At 45.2% G+C, this 12,556-nt stretch overlaps 1 protein-coding gene across 1 annotated transcript in view; it reads right to left on the bottom strand.

Annotated features, from left to right (window-relative positions):
• The window catches only part of NAMPT (nicotinamide phosphoribosyltransferase), a 118,657-nt gene extending 107,141 nt beyond the window's left edge, over positions 1 to 11,516 (bottom strand). Inside the window, exon 1 of the mRNA XM_068272680.1 lies at positions 11,331 to 11,516. Within this exon, the coding sequence (XP_068128781.1) occupies positions 11,331 to 11,501 (171 nt within the window). The 5' untranslated portion in view covers positions 11,502 to 11,516. The remainder of the gene's footprint in view (positions 1 to 11,330) is intronic.
• Between the last annotated feature and the right edge of the window lie 1,040 nt (positions 11,517 to 12,556).

Consider the following 12,556-nt stretch of genomic DNA (forward strand, 5'->3'; position numbering starts at 1 on the left):
TAAACTAAATTGCGCAGTTGAGAAAATTTGAATCTTTTTTTTACAGATTTTGACTGATTACAGGAAAATTTGCACTTGCAAACAATACAAAACAAAACAAAACAAAACAAAAAAAACACTAAAAAGCTTCAATACAGGACTAATTTGCTTCAGACAATTCAGGTGACATCTGAGCTACCAGTAGCCTTCATCAAAATGGGAATTTGCCACAGCCTTCTATAGAAGAATGCATACAGTTTGCTGCCATAATTCCATATGAATTAATGTTAGGTCTTCAACTAAGATAAGCTGATTACAGTGTAAAGGTAACCACACATCAAGCGATTCCGATTCAACTGACAAAGCAATTGACTTTATTAAGGTAATGACTTCAGTATTGGTGAACGAAAGTTGATCGACTAGTGACCCACACAATACAAATTATATCCTATGCGATTCACCTTCACTAATCAATCTGACCAATGTTGTGCCTCCATGCTCTGAGTGCAAAAATCAATTCAGTCGATTAAATGACATGCGGACAGTAGCCTATTCCTGTGCGATCGATCGATATCTTGCATCCTGCTCGGATCGACTAAGCTGGTCAATTCAACATAAAAAAAAAAAAAAAAAAAAAAAAGGGCCACTTTTGATTGGGAGTTCTGGAACAGAGTCGAGTCCCTCTCGAGTCTATAAAATGATCGAATCAAATGGTCACGTGTTCAGCCCAATCACTAGATGTATGGCCAGATGTATGGCCACCTTTAGAACCGCAGCAACTTGGGACACTGAGGTGTCCTAGAAGTACATTAGCCACTGGCATTTTTACCAGGGAAACCTACCAGGATGGTTGGGAGGTGGATGCATGTCCCATGTAAGGTCAGCAAACTATGAAAGTAAACACTTTTGGGTTTGCCAATGAGTTGGTATGTTGTGGAATATTTTTTCTGTTTCATTTACATAGTTACAATACATGTAGCACATGATCTGGCACCTGCCCTCCCTTGGGCATGAGGCCTGCAGAAGTGAGATATGGCTATAGTACAGGACTTCCTTGGCAAGAAAACAGAAAGGTAAACAAAGTCCTTTGCGTGGAAGAGCATAGAGAGCAAAGGTGGGAGAAAAAAAAAAAAAAACAACAAAAAAAACACGTTATACATGCTGATTACATATTTTTCAGCAATCAAAAGCACTACAACCATGAGGGACTACCTACCAGTCACTGCTTTGTGACCATCCTTCCATTGAGTCCAGTGGGATGGAAGCTTAGTTACAGCTGAGCAGTGTGGCGTTTTGGAACAAAGTGTGGGGCAGTCCTGCCACACAAACCTCCTGCAGGTGGTTTCCTGTAGTTGGTATTTATACAAGCAGAAGCCAGGATGGTGCAAGATTAGAGCATTGCAGTCTGTTTAGGGGGAGGGACAAAGAATATAGTGGCAACTCCTCATTGTGCAAGGGGTGGTACAACTTCAGATTATAAATCTGGGTATTTCTCAGGGCCAGAGTTTATAAAAGCAGTAACTGCCTAGTATTTCTGTCCTGGTCACAGCTCAATATAAGTTGCCATGATTGCATTGCTACTTTTTCCATTGTAACCGATTGTCATGCAGAAATGCTTTTACACCTTAACCCTCTGGGCGATACAATAAGATCGCCCAGGAGGGGGCGCAGCACTTTTTTTTTTAATTTTTTAGTTTTTAAATCATGTAGCGAGCCCTGGGCTCGCTACATGATAGCCGCTGCCCAGCAGGATCCCTGCACCCACTCCGATCGCCTACGGCGATCAGAGTAAGCAGGAAATCCCGTTCAGAACGGGATTTCCTGCTGGGCTTACCCGGTCGCCATGGCGACCGGGCGGGATGACGTCACCGACGTCATGACATCAGAGGGAGTCCCGATCCACCCCTCAGCGCTGCCTGGCACTGATTGGCCAGGCTGCGCAAGGGGTCGGGGAGGGGGGGCTGCGCGGCACGCCGGCGAGCGGCGGCGAGCGGCAGTTACACGCAGCTAGCAAAGTGCTAGCTGCGTGTAACAAACAAAAAATTATGCAAATCGGCCCACCAGGGCCTGAGAACTCTTCCTGCGCGACATACCCCGAGCTCAGCTCGGGATTATCGCTCAGGAGGTTAAAGAGAACCCGAGGTGGAGTTCTGACAATGTTATCCACATACAGAGGCTGTGTCTGCTTATATTGCCCAGCCTCTGTTGCCATATCAATCCCCCCTAAGCCCCCCGAGCTCTGCTATCCCCCATAAATCACAGCCTCGCTGCCAACACGCAGTGTGTCACAGCGGGCTGTGTTTACTTCTGTACTGTCAGTCTGCGTGCTCCCCCGCCTCCTGCATAGCTTCGGTCCCCGCCCACGTCCCTCCCAGCTGATTGGAGGGAAGGGACGCGGGCGGAGACCGGAGCGATGCAGGAGGCGGGGAGCACGCAGACTGGCACGCAGACAGAGTACAGATGTAAACACAGCCCGCACCGCGCAGCTGTGATTTATAGGGGATAGCAGAGCGCAGGGAGAACTTAGGGGGGGATCTGGATAGCAACAGAGGCTGGGCTGTAAAGGCAGACCCAGCCTCTGTATGCGGATAGCATTGTCAGAACCCCACCTCGGGTTCTCTTTAAAGGAAAACTGTAGTGAGAGGGATATGGAGGCTGACATTTTTTTTCCTTTTAAAAGGATACCCGAAGTGACATGATGAAAGACATGCTTGATGGTGTTCCTCCTTTATCAAACCTCCGTCCATTCCATGGCCCGCACAATTGAAAGGGAGTAGGAAGTGAGGAAACTTTCTTCAGGTGTGATACATACCTAAGTAATAATAATCCGAACATTTGTATAGCGCTTTTCTCCTGTCAGACTCAAAGCGCTCAAGAGCTGCAGCCACTGGGACGCGCTCAAGAGGCCACGCTGCAGTGTTAGGGAGTCTTGCCTTGAACTCCTTACTGAATAGGTACTTGACCTAGCCAGGATTCGAACCCTGGTCTCCCATGTCAAAGGCAGAGCCCTTAACCAGTACACTCAGAGGGAAGGCTCTGGATACCATAGAGCCTTCCCAGTCCTTGGTCCATCCCATTGTTCCAGCGCCATCCCCGGTTGAAGCAATTCTACCTGCTAAGTTGAATAGCTCTTCAGTACTCCTCAGGCAGCCTTCAGAACTTCTCATGAGTATTGCCTTGGGCATGCGATCCTCTTCAGAACTACTTGGGGACATGAGTAGTTTCAAAGGCTGCTAAGAGTACTGAAGATCTAGCAGGTTGAACCTAAACTGGGGACGGCGCAGGGATTAATAGAGCACCTGGAAGGTTCTATGGTATCCAAGAGCCTTCTCTGCTTATCTATGTATCAAAGCTGAATGGAGTTTCCTCCAGGTTTGCTTTAAGAACATTCTGTAGGGGGGAGGTTCTTCAATGGAAATCAGTATTGAGATTATTCTATGCTAGAAATGTTAGTAGGTTTTTTTTGTTTTTTTTATGTAGATGCTCTTTTCGGTTTTCAAACTAGATTTGGGATTGAATGGAACTGGTCAACAACTATTTAGTCGCATGAAATTTATTGGGTGTTATTGGGTGCATGAAAAATGCAGGAGGCAACTGCCGTGCACTAATTGAGACATCCATGTGCAGTTTCCATTAGCTCAAAGTGCACCTAGCACCTTCAGTGGCATGTGTTGTACAATGCTATCACAACACTGACCTTGAGCCTTTGCTTTGGACTTACATTCCAGAGATATGACATTGCTATAGTATTCTGAGTTTTAGAAGTGAAACTGCAAGTGTGAACATGGAAAATGTAAAGGCCAGATAGCAGTATTATTGCTTTTCAATGACTGCCAATAACTACTGGGGAAGGGGGATAGAATAAAAAAAAATAAAAAAATATAAAATAAAAAAAAGGAAATGTTTTTGTTTTACTATGAAAAACAGCAGAACTGTTCACTGCAACAGTAAGAGGGCTGGAACCCACAGCGCATTTAGGGAGCACTTGAAAAACGCTAAAGATTTCCAAAAACGCTCAGCTAGTGTTAACGGATGTGCCAACTTCCACTGGAGCATTTGCGATTCCCAAAATCGCAAGCGCAGGACATGCAGCATTTTGTTAGCGTTAGCGCTTCAATGTAAAGTATATAATCACTGGTGTAATCACTCTTTAAAACTTGAGCGGAGAGATTTCGCTAGCGTTGGGGGAGGTTAGGGGGTGCCATGCTCATGCTGGATTATCGGTGTGCACTGGCCTCAAGATGAATACCACATTTCTGGACAGGATTATGGGTGTGTGCACTGGCCTTAAAGTGAACCTAAACTGAGAATATTGATTTCTCGTTTTAAGATACCAGTTGTCTGACTCGCCTGCTGATCCTGTGTCTCTAATACTTTTAGCCACAGCCCCTGAAAGAGCATGCAGATTGCAGATCCAGCGCTGTGACTGAAGTCAGACTGGATTAGCTGCATGCTGGTTTCATGTGTGCAGCCAAAGAGATCAGCAGGACTGCCAGGCAACTGGTATTGCGTAAAGGGAAACATCCATATCCCTCACAGTTTAGGTGCACTTTAAGATGACGACCACCACCTATATGTACATTATTACATTTAAAGGGGTTCTCGGGGGAGTAATCTGACACTTACCTGGGGCTTCTATCAGCCCCCTGTAGCTGTCATGTCCCGTGCTCCTCCGATAACCCGTTCCCCACCGCCGGTACCGGGCAATTATTTTTCTAACAAGACGAATAATGTGCGCTCCTGCTCACGTCAACGGGAGCTTACTGCGGAGACGCAGTACGATGTTCTCTTGTACTGCGCAGTAAGCTTCTGGTGACGCACATGGCCATGCAGCCGCAGTTGGATGAGATGCCGCGTTGGGCCGGCGGCAGGGAACGGCGGATTGTTGGAGGACGGTGTGGGACATTACAGCTGCGGGGGGCTGGTAGAAGCTCCAGGTAAGTACGTTTTTATTTTCAACACTAAAAATTTGACACCCCCCCCCCCCCCCCCCCGCAACAAGTGGTTTCCCCACTTTGCATTATGTTTGGCCCACTCTAGACCACCATGGATGCTAAATTGGAGGTAAAGCCCGAGAACACCAAGGAAGCCATATGGGGGAAAGCACTGAACACTAGAGAACTGTACAGGGGAATGTGTGGGGGCCACTTGACACCAGGGAACTGTATAGGGGAGGACCATTAGACACCAGCGAACTGTATGTGGGGGTCCACTAGACATTGGGGAACTGTATAGGGAAGTGGCGGCACTAGACACCAGGGAACTGTATAGGGGAGGGAGGACCACTAAACACCAGGGAACTGAATAGGGGTTGGAGGGGGGCAATTAGACACCAGGGAACTTAAAGAGAATCTGTATTGTTAAAATCGCACAAAAGTAAACCTACCAGTGCATTAGGGGACATCTATTCCTCTCTGTCACAATTTCGCCGCTCCTCGACGCATTAAAAGTGGCCAAAAAAAAGTTTGTTTATAAACAAAATGGCCACCAAAGCCGGAAGTAGGTTGATGTACAGTATGTCCACACATAGAAAATGCCCCCATACACAAGCAGGCTGTATACAGCCTTTTTTTTATCTTAATTTATGTGTTTTCCCCTGCAGGTCTCATCCACTGAAGAGTGACAGGCTGATAGTTTCTTCCTGCAGACAGCTCTGCCCAGTGTCTGTAATTCTTCAGCATGCGACAGCCCAGGCAGCCAGCTCCTTTCACAGCCTAACAGAGGATGATTTTTCCAACTTGTAAAAGATGAGAGCAGAGAGGCTGCCTAATGTAAATAACACACACGGGAGTGTGCATAACAGACCAACAACACTGAAGAGTTGGCAGCCTTCCAGACACAGGGCGACAAATCAGACAGGGGAAAGATGTTGATGTATTACAGAGACGGCGATAGTAGAAAGTGCTGCAGTAAGCCAGAGCACATTAGGAAAGGTTTTGGAACTTGTAGGATGGTAGAAAAAAGGATGAAATTTTTGTCACAGTCTCTTTAAGGGACAAAGGTTGCCAGTAGACATTGAGGTTGGCACGCGACTTGGCCCTATTGTTCAATTTTGGCCCATTTTGTATTTGAGTTTGACACCCCAGACCTAGCCTAACTGTACAAACTGAAATACCTTTTTTTCCCCCATAGCCACTTTTTTAAAAATAAAATCCAATAATGCTGGCATATCCAACACAGGAGTATCTAGAAGGTCTTAACCAAAAACCAAAATTTTCCAACACTTATGGTAAATTCGAGTTGTCTTGTAGAAATAAGTGTTAAAATAACCCCATAGGATAGCCCCAGAGTGCCAAGCAGGTGCAAGACAGGTTTTAAACAACCAGGGAAAGACTATATATCGGGATACCAGATCTATCCTGATCTAGTAGGTTGAAACCAGAGACCTTATATGCATACAAGCTTCTCCTGGGCTATGCTGGGCAAGGAGGATATGAGGAGATTTAACCTTCCTCCACTTGTTCAGAACTGCCGGCATAAGTATTACTGGTGGGAAAGCAGTTCAGAACTGGTGAAATTGTTACGGTCTGTCTAATGCTGGATACACACGGTGCATTCGCGCACTCGATTTCCCGCTCGATTCCCATCCATTAGTTTATTTCCAACATGTCCGATTTGGATTTCGATGGATCGTTAGGTCGATTTGGCATACTTTGCATGCGAATCGACCTAACGATCCATCAAAATATAAATCGGACATGTTGGAAATAAACAAATTGACAGGAATCTAGCGGTAAATCGAGTGCGCGAATGCACCGTGTGGATCCAGCATTACGTCAATTTTCTGACATGTCCGATCTCCCGCCTGATAATTTCCCTGCTCGATTCCACATTGAACACAATGCAAAAATACGAAAAAAACGAGCAAAAGACAATCGCCTGTGAAATCTAAGAATTTTATTTTAGGCAGCAGTCACATTTTTTTTTTTAATACGATTAAGCAATGTTATTTGGGCACCACCATAGACCGCAATATTAATTGAGACTACAGCACTGCCCAGTGTATAATTTGGTGGTAGACCTAGGCAGAACCTGAATTTACATTTACAAGGGACTGGGAGTGTTCGGCTTAGGATTTAAAGTAGGGAGTTAGGCGGACCGTGGGGGGGGGAGGATCTTAGTAGGTAGAAGCCTAATAACTTCACTTATTAAGCGTGTTCCCATATTTACTTGATGCTCTTTTTTACATGTACGCCAGGTAGCTCACCCCCTTTAGCTTGCATTGCAAAATGATTACCAATAAACCCAGTGGGAAAGGTGTCCAGTAACCCCCAAGTGAGAACACTCCCATACTTGATATTAAGGCAACTGAAAAAAAGGGCACAGGAGATTTCCACTAGTAGAATATCGCTAAAATTAGCGATGCTCTACTACTGGCAAATAGGTGAATTCCGCTACACCTCGGACACCAGGATAGTGCTGGAACTAGGCGACCTGACCCATATATGCAGCAAAAAAAAAGGACGAAGTTCCGCACAAAATCCTTAGTTCAATTGAGTCCCAACTTTATTGGTACAGGTAAAAGCCATACAGTCAAGGAGCTGTTCACCCAACTACACAGGTCCTTAATCATAGCACAAGCACAATTCTACTACTTGAGTCCATAGTAAAATATGGTTAAGGTTTCCCAATATTGTACTATAGCTAAGCCTAACCCTACTCTCAGAGAACTCTCCCCTGGTGGTGCCTAACCCTAATAACACCCCCCCCCCCCCCCCCCAACGCACAGCCACATATGCGGCTAAAATGTTATATTTAGGCGCCGGGAGAAACCAATTATCGGCAAGCATTACAACTGACCGCAGGCGCTGGGGCTTTGTAGAAATGCCAACTGCGGCATTGCATAGTGGGCGCATTGTAAAAGCCCCAGCAAAAGCTGTAAACGTCAGCTCCCGGAGCACAATGTTAACCTGCCTGGATGCAGGAAGCAATAGCAGGAGACTTAAATGGGCTTTTTTTTTATGGGGGGGGGGGGGGGGGGCGCATTTAAGGCTATGGAACTTACCTGGCTCTCTGCTGCTGTCCATTCTGGGGCCGGCATCTAAAGACGTCCTGTGTTGTAGGCGAAAGCTTGTTGTTCTACGGTTTCCCAAGGTGCTCTCTTCACTGTCACAGCTAGTTCCCCTCCAATGGGAGAGTAAAGAATAAAGTTGCTGCCACCTAGTGGCATCTTGCCTCTGGTACTGCACCCTGCTCATTTCTGCTCTCCTGAAAGATAATTACTCAACCCAGGGGCCATATGCAATTCACTTTTTCACCTGAGTTTTCTCCTAGGTGGTATTTTCACAACTTGTAAATAAAATTGCCTTTACACCCCCAACAGGCAACTTTTTGGTACTTTTACCATTGCCGAATGCTAAAAAGTTAATTTAAACTGAAGACAAAAAATGATCTCCTAGGAGAAAACTCAGGAGAAAAAGTGAATTGCATATGGGCCCAGGTGAGCCTGGCCTTTCCTTTTATTGGTCATCCTTCATGTTTGTGACCTTCCTTGTTAGCAGCCTATATTGACCTCTGCTTTGTTCTGACTACGCTCCTGTCTCATTCCCTGGTTGATCTGCCTGATCCTCAGTATGTGACCTTCAGCTGGTTCCTGACTTTGAGTTTGCCTATTTATAAAATTGTAAGTTATCTGATCCTCTGCATGACCTTTGACTCCATCCCTGGACTATCTTTGTTTGGGGTTTTGGGCATTTCATTGGTTACCCAACCGCAGATCTTGTATCTTGCATGCTCAAGACCTGGGGTCAACTGTAGTCGGGTGAACAATTTCCGTCTACAGATAAAGCTTTTAGATGAAGATTGTGGTGAAGCTTGGGAAAAAAACTTGTCATCACCTAAATTCCTTACAAAGGGACAATTGTTTCCTGCATTTTTGGAGAAGCGTGTCTTGAGTGCCCCAGAAAGACTGCTGGGAGAAAAAAAAAAAAAGTGTTAAATTTGGAGCCACTGTATAATGGCACAAATATGTGCTTACCACCAAGGGCTCCAAAGCAGATGGATAAATTGCAGTTGGTACAGAATCCCTTATACTGCTACTACAGCTGCTTAATTTGTGTGGACAGCACTCTCCACTTCAATTCTTACCAGATGACCTCACAGGTGTTAGGAACCACTGACTACTGTTGACTTATCCACCTACAAGGCATACTAGTCACCAGAAATCTGCAGGCAAGAAAACAAGTGTGTAAAAAAAAAAAAAAAAAAAAAAAAAAAAAAAAAAAAAAGAAGAAGAGGGTGCACTGCTTGGCAACACACAGTGACTACCAAGTTGTATAGGCAGACTGTACTCACCGCAATGTTCCCACCAGCAAGAGTTCTTCTGCAATAATGGGACATGCATGTTCATCATGTGTCAGTACAGCATAAGCCTCAGCAACTCAATAAGCACATCAGAAGTATATACCAATATCTGGGTGATATTTGCAAATCTGTCAGGGTACTACCAAAACTCATGCAGGAGAGACAGGCCAGAGTTAGATGGCAAAGCATACAGTACCACCAGCAATGCACTCTTACTAATGCTAGCTGTAAACCTTCTATACATCAAAAGGACAGCACTCGAGCCCCTGTACACTGCAAATTCCGATTTGTGATTCCGATTTTCCCTGGATGCCATCAAAAGAAGAAAAAAAAAAAAAACCAGCATGCAGTACTGATTAAAAAAAAAAAATCGCAAATCGGAACTGCATGTAGTGTGCAAGAGGCCTTACACATCATCAGAACAGTAACAGAACACCACCATCACTACATGTCTCTGCCACATAAAAGAGAAGAAAAAAGAAAAAAAAAAAAAAAAAAAAAAAAAAAAAAAAAAAAAAAAAAAAAGAGACTGCGCACTTCTTTAAACCCACAGTTTAGTGCACATAGGATATTTTTCATATTTTATAACATTTAAAAGGCCTACTTAGCAGACTAAGAGATGTTATCACACAATCGACGTATATCGTTCCCAAGGCAGTTTAAAAACCTTTTTTAGAAAGTTAAGTACAGTACCACTTTAAACAATGAGTTTCTTACGTAAAGAATTTTTTAAGCCACTGAGAAATTGTCTCATACAACCTTTTGCAGGTCTTATAAAACAGATTCAAACATTCCTGATTGGACTGCACATAGCCAGTAATCAGTCACAGTTATTACAGACCATCTGTAACTCAAAATATAGTTTCATTTTTCTAACAGCAAGAGGAGCACTAGTTTCATCATTTGTTCACATAAGGGAAATATGATATGTGGCCTTTATGTCTGCGGATTGCACAGCTTTTGCATTACTATTTGTTGCAGGGATAGCAGAGGGGAGAAAAGGAGGCTACGAGGGGGCACAAGGAGATCACAATGGGGACAGTGGAGGCACAGTTGAGGCAGTGGAGGATTAGGGATACACAGGAGGGAGTAAAGGCACAGGGGGGCACAGAGAGAGACATGGGGCACAGTGAGCCAGAGGTGGCACTGGAGGCAGAGTTCAGACTTACAAAGTAATTCAGGTTAAGAACAAACCCCTATTTCATTCATAAACCAGGGACTACCTTTATTGAAAACAAGAGATTTGACCTCATACAAATACCACCTATAAAAAGTATGTATATAGCCTTACATTAAGTGTAAACATAAAGAACTGGTTCAGTCATCTAGTGACAACTATAAGTGTTGATATCCCATCAGAAGATGCATGCTGTACTTATCAATCTAGTACAAACAAGAGCTAAAGAATTTTAAAGCACACTTTGTCACACAAGGTATTGTGAAATCCACTTGTACTAAAAATGTCCTGTACAGAGGGCAGCCACTGTGCCCAGGCAATACGTCTATACTGAATTCTGAACTGAAGAGGCGAATAACAGGAACTGGCGGAATTACTCAAATTGCGAGTGTGGGGAAAATTATGTGATGCAACAGGAGGTGGTACATTTCCAGCAGACACATGCTCATGATCACGATCTACCTCCCAGCTATGAGGAAATGCTTCCATACACATCACAACCCTTTCACTTTCCTCTAGAAGTGAAGGAATAGCCCTGCTCGCAGTACAAAGCGGCAGAGCAGGGCCGGTGTGATAGTATATGGGCCACACAGCATTAGGATGAGAGGAATGACAGGACTCATCCCCAGTGTCAGTGAGCGCACAGGCTGGAGCTGCACACTGCACATCTACATGGGCCCCCTCTCTGACCTTCACAGCACAGAGCGCTGCCTGCCCAGGTCACCTGCCTTCACCCCTCCCGCAGGCTGTCTCTGTGTGATGGCGGTGCTCTGCTGTGCCCGCACACAGGCGAGGAGGCCACGAGCACTGAGGCAAGTGCAGCCACATCCGTCCACCGCTGAAGGTGATCTCTGCACGCAGCGGCTCTCACCTTGTACGAGTCGGTGGCCAATAGGATATTGAACTCCGGTTCACCCAGTGCCATGTCTGAAGCGGTAGCTGTCAACACGCTCTGCGGGCGCTCTGCAAACAATACTGATCCGCGCAGCGTTCCGTTCAGCACCTTCTTCAGTGCCAGGCCAGGGGGCGGGGTGGCCACCATGACGTTACAGGGAGGAGCTGCCATCCTAAACCTATTCTCGTTAGCTGTGGTTGGACGCAGGACGGCTTCTTTTCAGTGGGTGGGGGATGTCGAGAAAGGTGACGTCAAATCGCGAGCCGGGATGCTCTGTCATTGGCTGGTTGCAGCCCCCTGGGATTCGCCTAGTAGCACGTGTGTCGGCTCCGCCCACTCGAGGTTCTGCTTCTGTCAGTTTCACTTTCAGGGAACGGGTGGAATAGTTGAAGTCAGTTTCGGGAAACGAAAGCTTAGTTTTTAATATCTAAAAACGCAGTAGCTACTTTTCTTTTACTACTCCTTATTACTTTATGCTTATTACTGTAGAAGGTGGTAAAATGATCCATGTTTGAAAAATAGTGTGCAATCAATGTGATACAAGAGATAGCTCGAAAAAAAGAAAGTGCAACTTAGCAGATACCCTCTTTCCCTGAAATTAAGACATCCCCGGAAAGTAAGCCCTAGCAGGAATTTTGAGCATGCTTGAAATATATAAGCCCTACTATGAAAGTAAGTCCTAGCGGCAGTAAGGGGAAAAAGTATGGCAATTTGTGTTATTACTGGAGCCCATGGTCTTGCTAGTAGGATGGCTCCACCAATGGGACAATCACTGCACTCGCTGCTACTCAGCAAGTGCTGTGATTGGTCAAATAATGGAGCCATGGTCCTGCCTGCGAGATCATCGACTCCAGTAGAAATACAAGTACTTCTTCTCCATAGGTTGAAGCTTGGGAACATTGCGGCATGGAGCTGGGAAAGAAGAAGATGCAGGAGGAACCAGAAGGACATGAGGGACAGCAGAAGACACAGCAGAGGACACATGAGGACAGGGTTAAAGAGAATCTGTATTGCTAAAATCACACAAAAGTAAACATACCAGTGCGTTAGGGGACATCTCCTATTACCCTCTGACACAATTTCGCCGCTCCTCGCCGCATTAAAAGTGGTTAAAAACAGTTTTAAAAAGTTTGTTTATAAACAAACAAAATGGCCACCAAAACAGGAAGTAGGTTGATGTACAGTATGTCCACACATAGAAA

This window comes from Hyperolius riggenbachi, chromosome 3, assembly GCF_040937935.1.
Source record: "Hyperolius riggenbachi isolate aHypRig1 chromosome 3, aHypRig1.pri, whole genome shotgun sequence".
In the NCBI taxonomy this organism is placed as follows: domain Eukaryota; kingdom Metazoa; phylum Chordata; class Amphibia; order Anura; family Hyperoliidae; genus Hyperolius; species Hyperolius riggenbachi.